This window comes from Bos grunniens, chromosome 5 (assembly GCF_055505025.1).
Source record: "Bos grunniens cultivar Pamir isolate PY7600 chromosome 5, Bosgru_T2T1.0, whole genome shotgun sequence".
NCBI lineage: Eukaryota > Metazoa > Chordata > Mammalia > Artiodactyla > Bovidae > Bos > Bos grunniens.
The window spans coordinates 92,463,426-92,476,385 of record NC_141169.1 but is presented as its reverse complement, the minus strand read 5'-3'; the positions used below and the strand labels follow the sequence as shown (position 1 = coordinate 92,476,385).

At 38.1% G+C, this 12,960-nt stretch overlaps 1 protein-coding gene across 8 annotated transcripts in view; it reads left to right on the top strand.

Annotated features, from left to right (window-relative positions):
- Positions 1–12,960, top strand: part of PIK3C2G (phosphatidylinositol-4-phosphate 3-kinase catalytic subunit type 2 gamma) — a 651,449-nt gene that overhangs the window by 590,847 nt on the left and 47,642 nt on the right. For all 8 annotated transcript variants that reach the window (XM_086401881.1, XM_086401878.1, XM_086401882.1 and 5 more), the window contains one exon: positions 1,323–1,398. In XM_086401881.1, the coding sequence (XP_086258007.1) occupies positions 1,323–1,398 (76 nt within the window). The remainder of the gene's footprint in view (positions 1–1,322; positions 1,399–12,960) is intronic.

Here is a 12,960-nt window from a genome sequence, read left to right as displayed (position 1 = left end):
AGCATGAAATATGTCTAAATTTCCCCTTTTTATAAAGACACTAGTCATATCGGATGAGAGGTCCACCCTCCACCATATGACCTCATCCTAACTTAACTAATTATATCTGTAGTTATCCTATTTCCAAAGAAGTTCACATTCTGAGCTACTGTGGGTTAGGATTTCAACATTTTGGGGGAGGGTGCAATTCAATTTAGAATAGATGGGAAGAGAGACAGATCTTCCCTTGGAGAAGGAAGAAAAGAGAAAACATGACTTTGTGCATCTGTAGATTTTTCAGCAGGAAATTCAGAAATCTCCATCTGCCTTTTGTTTTTCTCTAGAGTGGAGACAAAATCATCAGGAAAGGAGTCAGAGTTGGAAGCTTAAGTTTCTGGAAAAGGTTGAAAGAACCATTGCACAGAACAAAGCTAGCTGGGGAGGATGGAGAATGTCAGGTGGCTTTGCAGCTAATATGGCATCAGCTTATGATAGTCAAAAGCAGTAATCAGTTATGTAGTGGTGCCCTTCAGATAAAAAAAAAATATAGGAAAGGCTACTTTGCTTAAAACAAAATGCGTGTCAATATAATGGCTTAAAACAAAATGCCTGTCAGTGTCACTAAGGACAAGTCATTCTGATTCATCAGTTAGCCCATTTATTTGGAGTCCAGGTTAAATGTCAGTTTGTTTGTGATCATATCAGTTTAAAAGAGAAGCACACTCACTTCTTTGTAGTAAAATTACACAGAACTAGAATTTCTGCTGAAGCATTCAATACAATCTGTTTCCTCCACTAATCAGATTGTGTTCTAATACAGAGGTCACCTTTTGCATCTTTCTCTTTCTAAATATACCCTAACATTCCATAATGCTTAAAGCTTAGTGAGCATTTCTAGAACTGAACTCTGAAGAGCAATGGTTTTTCACTGAGTGTCTGTGTCCTACTGAGAGTAATTTTTCTCCAAAAGTTTTGTCCAACAGTACACATTTTCTAGAAAAAGGACATGTGAGATTTATGCATAATTATAAAGTTCAAGAGTGTAAACATTGTGGTGAGCTCTAAAAGCGGTGTACACCTGAGCCTCTTAAAGAAATATAAAATAGCCAGATTCTAATCTCGTGAGAGATTAGCTTAATTTAGTGAAAAATTATAGCATTGGCTTAATAGATTTCCTAGTATATTTTGCTTATTTATGGAATCTATAAATATAGATATATCTATAAATAAAAACAGGTATATATAAATATTCTATATTTGGGTCAGTGTTTTCAGAGACTAAGAAATAGGAATGATAAATAAATGTATGAAATGAAAAAAATATATTTTGTCTTATTTTTCAGAGTGATTGTGTACTTAGCTTTTTTCTCTCTGAGCCTGTGGAACAAGCAGTGAAAGAATCATCAGCTGTGGACCTAGGCAAGTAATTTTATCATTATTACCATGTACAATTATTGAGTTTCAATATAATTGTGAGGCTTCCCCAGTGGCTCAGTGGTAAAGAATCTGCCTGCCAGTGCAGGAGACCCAGGTTCAATTCCTGGATTGGGAAGATCCCCTGGAGGAGGAAATGGCAACCCACTCCAGTATTCTTGCCTGGAGAATCCCGTGGACAGAGAAGCCTCGTGGGCTATAGGCCATGGGTTGCAGAGTCAGACCACAACAGAGCATGTATGTACAATTATTGAGTTTTAATTGTATAAAAAATAAGAACTATATGTTTTTAATTTTCAAATTAAAATATTTTTAAAAATAAGGCTTTCATAGTCTTTTCAAACCATTTTTAACCCCTTAGAATATGTTTATCAAGTTAAATTAAACCCAGGTGTGTTTGTCTAATTATAATAATTCCATGCTACCCCACTATTAACTTATTTCAGTTAATTGTGCTTTGAGGTGGAATTGCATTTCAGAGAGAGAGATCCTGGTTTCCCCTGCATGTAAATCTTACAGTTTACTCAACATCTTAGAAAATAACAAAAATAAATATTGGGCAATAATAATGACCATGAATTATCTAGCAGTTTCATACTTATCTTTTAAAGCTCAATAATTATTCCACCTCCTTCATGAAGTCTTATTTTATTAACAGGATCCTAAATGAGCCCAGCAAAATTATCTACCCTATTCTCTGCCAAATGTGTGTTAATTCTAATTAATTTCTCTATCATCTCACATAGATTGGCAAAGACTTTTTTTTTTTTCTAATTTTATTTTATTTTTAAACTTTACATAATTGTATTAGTTTTGCCAAATATCAAAGTGAATCCGCCACAGGTATATATGTGTTCCCCATCCCGAACCCTCCTCCCTCCTCCCTCTCCATACCATCCCTCTGGGCCGTCCAGTGCACCAGCCCCAAGCATCCAGCATCGTGCATCGAACCTGGACTGGCAACTCATTTCCTACATGATATTTTACATGTTTCAATGCCATTCTCCCAAATCTTCCCACCCTCTCCCTCTCCCACAGAGTCCATAAGACTGTTCTATACATCAGTGTCTCTTTTGCTGTCTCATATACAGAGTTATTGTTACCATCTTTCTAAATTCCATATATATGCGTTAGTATACTGTATTTATGTTTTTCCTTCTGGCTTACTTCACTCTGTATAATAGGCTCCAGTTTCATCCACCTCATTAGAACTGATTCAAATGTATTCTTTTTAATGGCTGAGTAATACTCCATTGTGTATATGTACCACAGCTTTCTTATCCATTCATCTGCTGATGGACATCTAGGTTGCTTCCATGTCCTGGCTATTATAAACAGTGCTGCGATGAACATTGGGGTACACGTGTCTCTTTCCCTTCTGGTTTCCTCAGTGTGTATGCCTAGCAGTGGGATTGCTGGATCATAAGGCAGTTCTATTTCCAGTTTTTTAAGGAATCTCCACACTGTTCTCCATAGTGGCTGTACTAGGTTGCATTCCCACCAACAGTGTAAGAGGGTTCCCTTTTCTCCACACCCTCTCCAGCATTTATTATTTGTAGACTTTTGGATCGCAGCCATTCTGACTGGTGTGAAATGGTACCTCATAGTGGTTTTGATTTGCATTTCTCTGATAATGAGTGATGTTGAGCATCTTTTCATGTGTTTGTTAGCCATCTGTATGTCTTCTTTGGAGAAATGTCTATTTAGTTCTTTGGCCCATTTTTTGATTGGGTCGTTTATTTTTCTGGAGTTGAGCTGTAGGAGTTGCTTGTATATTTTTGAGATTAGTTGTTTGTCGGTTGCTTCATTTGCTATTATTTTCTCCCATTCTGAAGGCTGTCTTTTCACCTTGCTAATAGTTTCCTTTGATGTGCAGAAGCTTTTAAGGTTAATTAGGTCCCATTTGTTTATTTTTGCTTTTATTTCCAATATTCTGGGAGGTGGGTCATAGAGGATCCTGCTGTGATGTATGTCGGAGAGTGTTTTGCCTATGTTCTCCTCTAGGAGTTTTATAGTTTCTGGTCTTACGTTTAGATCTTTAATCCATTTTGAGTTTATTTTTGTGTATGGTGTTAGAAAGTGGTCCAGTTTCATTCTTTTACAAGTGGTTGACCAGATATCCCAGCACCACTTGTTAAAGAGATTGTCTTTAATCCATTGTATATTCTTGCCTCCTTTGTCAAAGATAAGGTGTCCATATGTGCGTGGATTTATCTCTGGGCTTTCTATTTTATTCCATTGATCAATATTTCTGTCTTTGTGCCAGTACCATACTGTCTTGATAACTGTGGCTTTGTAGTAGAGCCTGAAGTCAGGTAGGTTGATTCCTCCAGTTCCATTAGACTTTAATACCCCACTTACACCTATGGATAGATCAACTAAACAGAAAATTAACAAGGAAACACAAACTTTAAATGATACAATAGACCAGTTAGACCTAATTGATATCTATAGGACATTTCATCCCAAAACAATGAATTTCACCTTTTTCTCAAGCGCACATGGAACCTTCTCCAGGATAGATCACATCCTGGGCCATAAAGCTAGCCTTGGTAAATTCAAAAAAATAGAAATCATTCCAAGCATTTTTTCTGACCACAATGCAGTAAGATTAGATCTCAATTACAGGAGAAAAACTATTAAAAATTCCAACATATGGAGGCTGAACAACACACTGCTGAATAACCAACAAATCACAGAAGAAATCAAAAAAGAAATCAAAATTTGCATAGAAACGAATGAAAATGAAAACACAACAACCCAAAACCTGTGGGACACGGTAAAAGCAGTCCTAAGGGGAAAGTTCATAGCAATACAGGCACACCTCAAGAAACAAGAAAAAAGTCAAATAAATAACCTAACTCTACACCTAAAGCAACTAGAAAAGGAAGAAATGAAGAACCCCAGGGTTAGTAGAAGGAAAGAAATCTTAAAAATTAGAGCAGAAATAAATGCAAAAGAAACAAAAGAGACCATAGCAAAAATCAACAAAACCAAAAGCTGGTTCTTTGAAAGGATAAATAAAATTGACAAACCATTAGCCAGACTCATCAAGAAACAAAGGGAGAAAAATCAAATCAACAAAATTAGAAACGAAAATGGAGAGATCACAACAGACAGCACAGAAATACAAAGGATCATAAGAGACTACTATCAACAATTATATGCCAATAAAGTGGACAACGTGGAAGAAATGGACAAATTCTTAGAAAAGTACAACTTTCCAAAATTGGACCAGGAAGAAATAGAAAATCTTAACAGACCCATCACAAGCATGGAAATTGAAACTGTAATCAAAAATCTTCCAGCAAACAAAAGCCCCGGTCCAGACGGCTTCACAGCTGAATTCTACCAAAAATTTAGAGAAGAGCTCACACCTATCCTGCTCAAACTCTTCCAGAAAATTGCAGAGGAAGGTAAACTTCCAAACTCATTCTATGAGGCCACCATCACCCTAATACCAAAACCTGACAAAGATGCCACAAAAAAAGAAAACTACAGGCCAATATCACTGATGAACATAGATGCAAAAATCCTTAACAAAATTCTAGCAATCAGAATCCAGCAACACATTAAAAAGATCATACACCATGATCAAGTGGGCTTTATCCCAGGGATGCAAGGATTCTTCAATATCCGCAAATCAATCAATGTAATACACCACATTAACAAATTGAAAAATAAAAACCATATGATTATCTCAATAGATGCAGAGAAAGCCTTTGACAAAATTCAACATCCATTTATGATAAAAACTCTCCAGAAAGCAGGAATAGAAGGAACATACCTCAACATAATAAAAGCTATATATGACAAACCCACAGCAAACATTATCCTCAATGGTGAAAAATTGAAAGCATTTCCTCTAAAGTCAGGAACAAGACAAGGGTGCCCACTTTCACCATTACTATTCAACATAGTTTTGGAAGTTTTGGCCACAGCAATCAGAGCAGAAAAAGAAATAAAAGGAATCCAAATTGGAAAAGAAGAAGTAAAACTCTCACTATTTGCAGATGACATGATCCTCTACATAGAAAACCCTAAAGATTCCACCAGAAAATTACTAGAAATAATCAATGACTATAGTAAAGTTGCAGGATATAAAATCAACACACAGAAATCCCTTGCATTCCTATACACTAATAATGAGAAAACAGAAAGAGAAATTAAGGAAACAATTCCATTCACCATTGCAACGGAAAGAATAAAATACTTAGGAATATATCTACCTAAAGAAACTAAAGACCTATATATAGAAAACTATAAAACACTGGTGAAAGAAATCAAAGAGGACACTAATAGATGGAGAAATATACCATGTTCATGGATTGGAAGAATCAATATAGTGAAAATGAGTATACTACCCAAAGCAATTTATAGATTCAATGCAATCCCTATCAAGCTACCAACAGTATTCTTCACAGAGCTAGAACAAATAATTTCACAATTTGTATGGAAATACAAAAAACCTCGAATAGCCAAGGCAAAGACTTTTTAAATATCCTATCAATCTAAAGCATTCTTTAATGTAAATCCATTGCCAGTGGCCATCTAATACTGATACTGGTTTTTATCTCACACAAAATTTGCAAACTCATGATTGGCTAGGCCTCACCACCCCCCACCCCAAACTTCCCTTTGCAACTCCCAGTCTTCCTTTTGTCCACATCCACCTTCGTATTCTCTACCTTTAAGATTAGGCCCATCTGCTCATCACCTCTCTCTGTACCTGATATCCTAGTTACTTACCCCTTATGAGTACAGTTCTCTATAGCCAGATCAGGTCTTATAGTGTGATTGTTTACTGTTACATATTTATTTTTGTGTCTGCCTTGTTTCTCTTGTTAGACTGAAAATAACTTTCAGTCAAGCACTCACTTCTCCATTATGTACTGCTCTACACTAACAAATTCTAAATTAATATATGATAATTAAATCACTTTTATTGTGCCTATATTTTATTCATGTAAGTAATGTTACCCTCTAAGATGCTTTGCTTTTATAGTTAAACCATAAACAGTATTGAGTAAGGAAATTTCTTACATTTCATAGCATGTATCTAAAGAAGAATGATGTCCACAGAATAAAATATTTTTAGAGACTGAGACAGAACTGTGTTTGAACGTCTCCTGTGGAGGTGCGGGTCAGCAGTGGACTGCCACTGGGACGGGGCTCTGGGTGCTGCAGACTTGGGTATGACATAAGCCCTCTTGGAGAAGTCACCATTAACACCACCACAGAGCTGCCAGAACTTACACAGGACTGAGAAATAGACTCTTGGAGGGCACAAACAGAAGCTTGTCTACGAGGACCCAGGAGAAAGGAGCAGTGACCACACAAGAGACTGACCCAGATTTGCATGTGAGTGTCCAGGAGTGTCTAGCAGAGGCATGGCTTGGTGGTAGCCTGCTGCAGGGCTGGGGGCACTGAGTGTAGCAGTACATGCATGGGATCTTTTGAAGGAGGTCATCATTATCTTCATTACCTCCACCATAGTTTGGCCACAGGTAAATAGCAGGGAGGGAACACAGCTCCAGCCATCAACAGAAAATTGGATTAAAGATTTATTGAGCATAGCCCTGCCCATAAGAACAAGATCCAATTTTCCCCACAGTCAGTCTCTCCCATCAGGAAGCTTCCATAACCCTCTTATCCTTCTCCATCAGACAGCAGACAGACTGAAAACCACAATCACAGAAAACTAACCATTCTAATCCCATAGACCACAGCCTTGTCTTACTCAATGAAACTATGAGCCATGTCCTGTAGGGCCACCCAAGAGAGAGAGGTCATGGTGGAGAATTCTGACAAAATGTGATCCACTGGAGAAGAGAATGGCAAACCCCTTCAGTATTCTTGCCTTGAGAACCCCATGAACAGTATGAAAAGGTGAAAAGATAGGACACTGAAAGATGAACTCCCCAGGTCAGTAGGTGCCCAATATGCTACTGGAGATCAGTAGAGAAATAACTCCAGAAAGAATGAAGAGACAGAGCCAAAGCAAAAACAACACCCAGTTGTGGATGTGACTGGTGATAGAAGCAAGGTCCAATGCCATAAAGAGCAATATTGCATAAGAACCTGGAATGTTAGGTCCATGAGTCAAGGCAAATTGGAAGTGGTCAAACAGGAGATGGCAAGAGTGAACATCGACATTTTAGGAATCAGCGAACTAAAATGGACTGGAATGGGTGAATTTATCTCAGATGACCATTATATCTGCTATTGTGGGCAAGAATCCCTTAGAAGGAAACGAGTCAACAAAAGAGTCCGAAATGCAGTTCTTGGATGCAGTCTCAAAAAGGACAGAATGATCTCTGTTTGTTTCCAAAGCAAACCATTCAATATCACAGTAATCCAAGTCCATGCCCCGACCAGTAATGCTGAAGAAGCTGAAGTTGAATGGTTCTATGAAGAATTACAAGACCTTCTAGAATTAATACCCAAAAAAAGACATCCTTTTCATTATAGGGGACTGAAATGCAAAACTAGGAAGTCAAAAACACCTGGAGTAACAGGCAAATTTGGCCATGGAGTACAGAATGAAGCAGGACAAAGTAATAGAGTTTTGCCAAGAGAACGCACTGGTCATAGCAAACAACCTCTTCCAACAAGACAAGAGAAGACTCTACACATATACATCACCAGATGGTTAACACTGAAATCAGATTGAATATATTCTTTGCAGCCAAAGATGGAGAAGCTCTATACAGTCAACAAAAACAAGACTGGGAGCTAGCTGTGGCTCAGATCATGAACTCCTTACTGCCAAATTCAAACTGAAACTGAAGAAAGTAGGGGAAATCACTAGACCATTCAGGTATGATTTAAATCAAATCCCTTATGATTATACAGTGGAAGTGAGAAATAGATTTAAGGGACTAGATCTGATAGACAGAGTGCCTGATGAACTATCAACAGAGGTTGGTGACATTGTACAGGAGACAGGGATCAAGACCATCCACAAGAAAAAGAAATGCAAAACAGCAAAATGGTTGTCTGAGGAGGCCTTACAAATAGCTTTGAAAAGAAGGGAAGTGAAAAACAAAGGAGAAAAGGAAAGATATACCCATTTGAATGCAGAGTTTCAAAGAACAGCAAGGAGAGATAAGAAAGCCTTCCTCAGAGATCAGTGCAAAGAAATAGAGGAAAACAATAGAATGCAAAAGACTAGAGATCTCTTCAAGAAAATTAGAAATACCAAGGGAACATTTCATGCAAAGATGGGCTCGAGAAAGGACAGAAGTGGTACGAATCTAACCGAAGCCAACGATATTAAGAAAAGATCATAAGAATACACAGAAGAACTGTACAAAAGATCTTCATGACCCAGACAATCATGATGGTGTAATCACTCAACTAGAGCCAGACATCCTGGAATGTGAAGTCAAGTGGGCCATAGGAAATATCACTATGAACAAAGCTAGTGGAGGTGATAGAACTCCAGTTGAGCTATTTCAAATCCTAAAAAATGATGCTGTGAAAATGCTGCACTAAATATGCCAGCAAATTTGGAAAATGCAGCAGTAGCCACAGGATTGGAAAATATCAGGTTTAATTCCAAAGAAATTCAAAGAAAGGCAATGCCAAAGAATGCTCAAACTACCACACAATTGCATTCATCTCACATGCTAGTAAAGTAATGCTCAAAATTCTCTAAGCCAGGCTTCAACAATATGTGAACCATAATCTTCCAGATGTTCAAGCTGGTTTTAGAAAAGGCAGAGGAACCAGAGATCAAATTACCAACATCCACTGGATGATGGAAAAAGCAAGAGAGTTCCAGAAAAACACCTACTTCTATTTTATTGACTATGCCAAAGCCTTTGACTGTGTGGATCACAATAAACTGTGGAAAATTCTTAAAAAGATGGGAATATCAGACCACCTGACCTGCCTCTTGAGAAACCTGTATGCAGGTCAAGAAGCAATAGTTAGAACTCAACATGGAACAACAGACTGGCTCCAAATAGGGAAAGGAGTACATCAAGGCTGTATATTTTCACCCTGCTTATTTACCTTCTATGCAGAAAACATCATTAGACATGCTGGGCTGAATGAACCACAAGCTAGAATCAAGATTTCCAGGACAAATATCAATAACGTCAGATACGCAGATGACACCACCCTCACGGCAGAAAGTGAAGAAGAACTAAAGAGCCTCTTGATGACAGTGAAAAAGGAGAGTGAAAAAGCTGGCTTAAAGCTCAATGTTCGGAAAACTAAGATCATAGCATCTGGTCCCATCACTTCATGGCAAATAGATGGGGAAGCATTGACAGACTTTATTTTTGGGGGCTGCAAAGTCACTGTAGATGGTGACTGCATCCATGAAATTAAAAGATGCTTACTCCTTGGAAGGAAAGTTATGACCAACCTAGACAGCATATTCAAAAGCAGAGACATTACTTTGCCAACAAAGGTCCGTCTAGTCAAGGCTATGGTTTTCCCAGTAGTCGTGTATGGATGTGATAGTTGGACTGTAAAGAAAGCTGATCGCCGAAGAATTGATGCTTTTGAACTATGGTGTTGGAGAAGACTCTTGAGAGTCCCTTGGACTGCAAGGTGATCCAACCAGTCCATCCTAAAGGAGATCAGTCCTGAGTGTTCATTGGAAGGACTGATGTTGAAGCTGAAACTTCAATACTTTGGCCACCTGATGTGAAGAGCTTACACACTGGAAAAGACCCTGATGCTGGGAAAGACTGAAGGCAGGAGGAGAAGGTGACGACAGAGGATGAGATGGTTGGATGGTATCACCAACTCAGTGGACATGAGTTTGAATAAACTCCAGGAGTTGGTGATGGACTGGGAGGCCTGGCGTGCTGCAGTCCATGGGGTGGCAAAGAGTCAGACAGGACTAAGTGACTAAAGTGAACTGACTGTCATAATTTATAAATATTCTCTAAAAAACAGTATTAATTGAATAGATTTTTAACAATCATTATTTGTAAACTTGAGTTAACCAGATTAAAAAAACAAATAATAAGAAAGTAGCCAATTTCTAGAGAAGTTAACTTAAAAAAAAAAGCTACTAGGTTGGCCTCTATTTTGTCATTAAAGCCCTCAAAGAAAATTCTTTCAAAACATAAACTATGGGTCACTATCAAGTTTTCAATTTTGGTGATTATTATTTGTCTATAAAGTGTTTTAATATACATGCATACAAAAAAAGTAGGGTTCTTATTACAAAAACTAAAATGGTTGTTTCAGAATTCTTTTTGTTTTTTTGGTTTGCTTTCTTCTTACTACATCATATAATACTTAAGACTTTTTTGTCAGTGATAATGGACAAAAGTTTTGGTTCTCGATATTTTATGTTACAACAGCAGGACTGCATATTCTAAGCAGGATATGCAAATCACTGAAACAAAGAAGGATTAGCAGGAAGTTGTTCCTTTTTGTATTCTTTAAATTATTTCCTCTTTCTTATTCTGAATTCTGAATACTTTTGTCACAGAATATCAGTTGATTCCAAAAAAGAAGCACACTACTAAGGACACTTCTTGTCAGTCATTTGAAACTTTGAATTGTTAAATAATTAGATGATAAATTTATTCAGTGTATTAAAGTAATGGTTAAATAGGATGACCTGAAGCAAAAATCCCAGACTGTACCATTTTACTACCCCTACTAACGAACTGAGAGTGGATTGAAGTGACTTAGCACAGCACATCTGGACACCTATGTATCTAGGCACAAGACTTGCAAAAATCATATTAGTAATCATTTGTAGTCCCACCTCTGCCGTTGCTGCTGCTGCTAAGTTGATTCAGTTGTGTCCGACTCTGTGCGACCCCATAGACGGCAGCCCACCAGGCTCCCCTGTCCCTGGGATTCTCCAGGCAAGAACACTGGAGTGGATTGCCATTTCCTTCTCCAATGTATGAAAGTGAAAAGTGAAAGTGAAGTCACTCAGTCGTGTCTGACTCTTCGCAACCCCATGGACTGCAGCCTACCAGGCTCCTCCATCCATGGGATTTTCCAGGCAAGAGTACTGGAGTGGGGTGCCATCGCCTTCTCCAGTTACTCACTAACTAAACATGCCTTGGTAGAACAACAGGAAGTGCCAACCAAGTATACTCTCTCCTCTACTTATCCCTTTTCCTTGGCTTTGCATTGCCTAATTTAGGCAGAGCCAACTTCCTGGGCTTGTAACCTATGCAGTCGTACAAAGTACAGTACTTAGAACAATCCTATACTTGGTTTAATATTCTGTTGTCACTAACTTGAAATTCTTAATAAAAAGTTTTTTGGGGAAAAGAACTGTGAATTTTCATCTTGCATTTTTATTTCAATGACTCCCACACATTATGTATGCGGCTGGCCCAGCAATTTGGAAAAAGATCAGAATTCTCCAGCTGTATCTCAGCAGAATCTGGTACCCACCAATTTCCCTTAAAAGTCAAATATCAGGTCCTTCCCAATCTTGACTCTTGTCTTTTTCCAATTCTTCAACTAAGACAAGACCCTCAGTACCTCACAGATCAATTTTCTCTGCCTAGATTTCTTGATTCCTGTTCCACCTTCCCCATCATTATCTGCATCCTTCAGATCTCATCTCAATTGCCTTTACTATATAGACCTATATAATGTTTTTTTTCCCTCAAAACACATATTGCAATGATAACTATGCTATGTGCTTCTTTGCAGACTAAAAATCCATGAAGACACAAGCCATGTGTATCTGGCTTACCAGTGTAAACCCAGTGCTGTCCATAAAGAATTCCTGAATAAATAACTGACAATAAAAGGACAGTAGAGAAGACACCAAAATCCAAATTTAAGCTCCTTCTCTCACACTCACCATTTTAAGTGGAAAAATCCCAGCACAAGGAATTCAAAGCTTCCCAACCACTAGAATTCTCCTGAAGTATCACCAGGGGGAAAAAAAAATCTGTAAATTATCATGTTTAATATTATAGACACCAGACTCAACCAAGGCACTAACCAGAAAGTTGCTGAATTTTATCTTGTGTATTCGTTAATTCTCTTATGACAGACTCTCTGTACTCCTCACAAATTAATACAGCCACCATGCCAAATAATACTTTTACAAAAATAAAAATTATCCACCTTCCACCAGTACGCAGCTCTGATACACAGAAGATAGATTTTTGTCACAATACAGAAATAATAATGTAGGTAATGGGCTAGAACTTGATCAAAGACAACAGTTGCCAGAGTTAAGAGGATGAATTAATGAGCATGTTTAGATGCCATTGATAATTATAAATGATTACAAAGAGGAGCTTTCAATCATTACCTTACATCACTACTTTCCCTTTGAGATGTTAATTTAAAAGGAAGCCACACAGTCTCTATGGCAAGGTCTCTCTGGTTAATGTTCTAGCTGCTTGTTCTGGCAAAGCCCAGACCAATTGTCCATAGGTTGAAGTATGTTACTCATGCAAGCGTGCTCAGTCGCTCAGTCATGGCCAACTTGTTGTGACCTCCCTGGACTGTAGCCGCCAGTCTCCTCAGTCTGTGGGATTTCCCAGGCAAGAATACCGGAGTGGTTTGCCATTTCCTATTCCAGGAGATCTT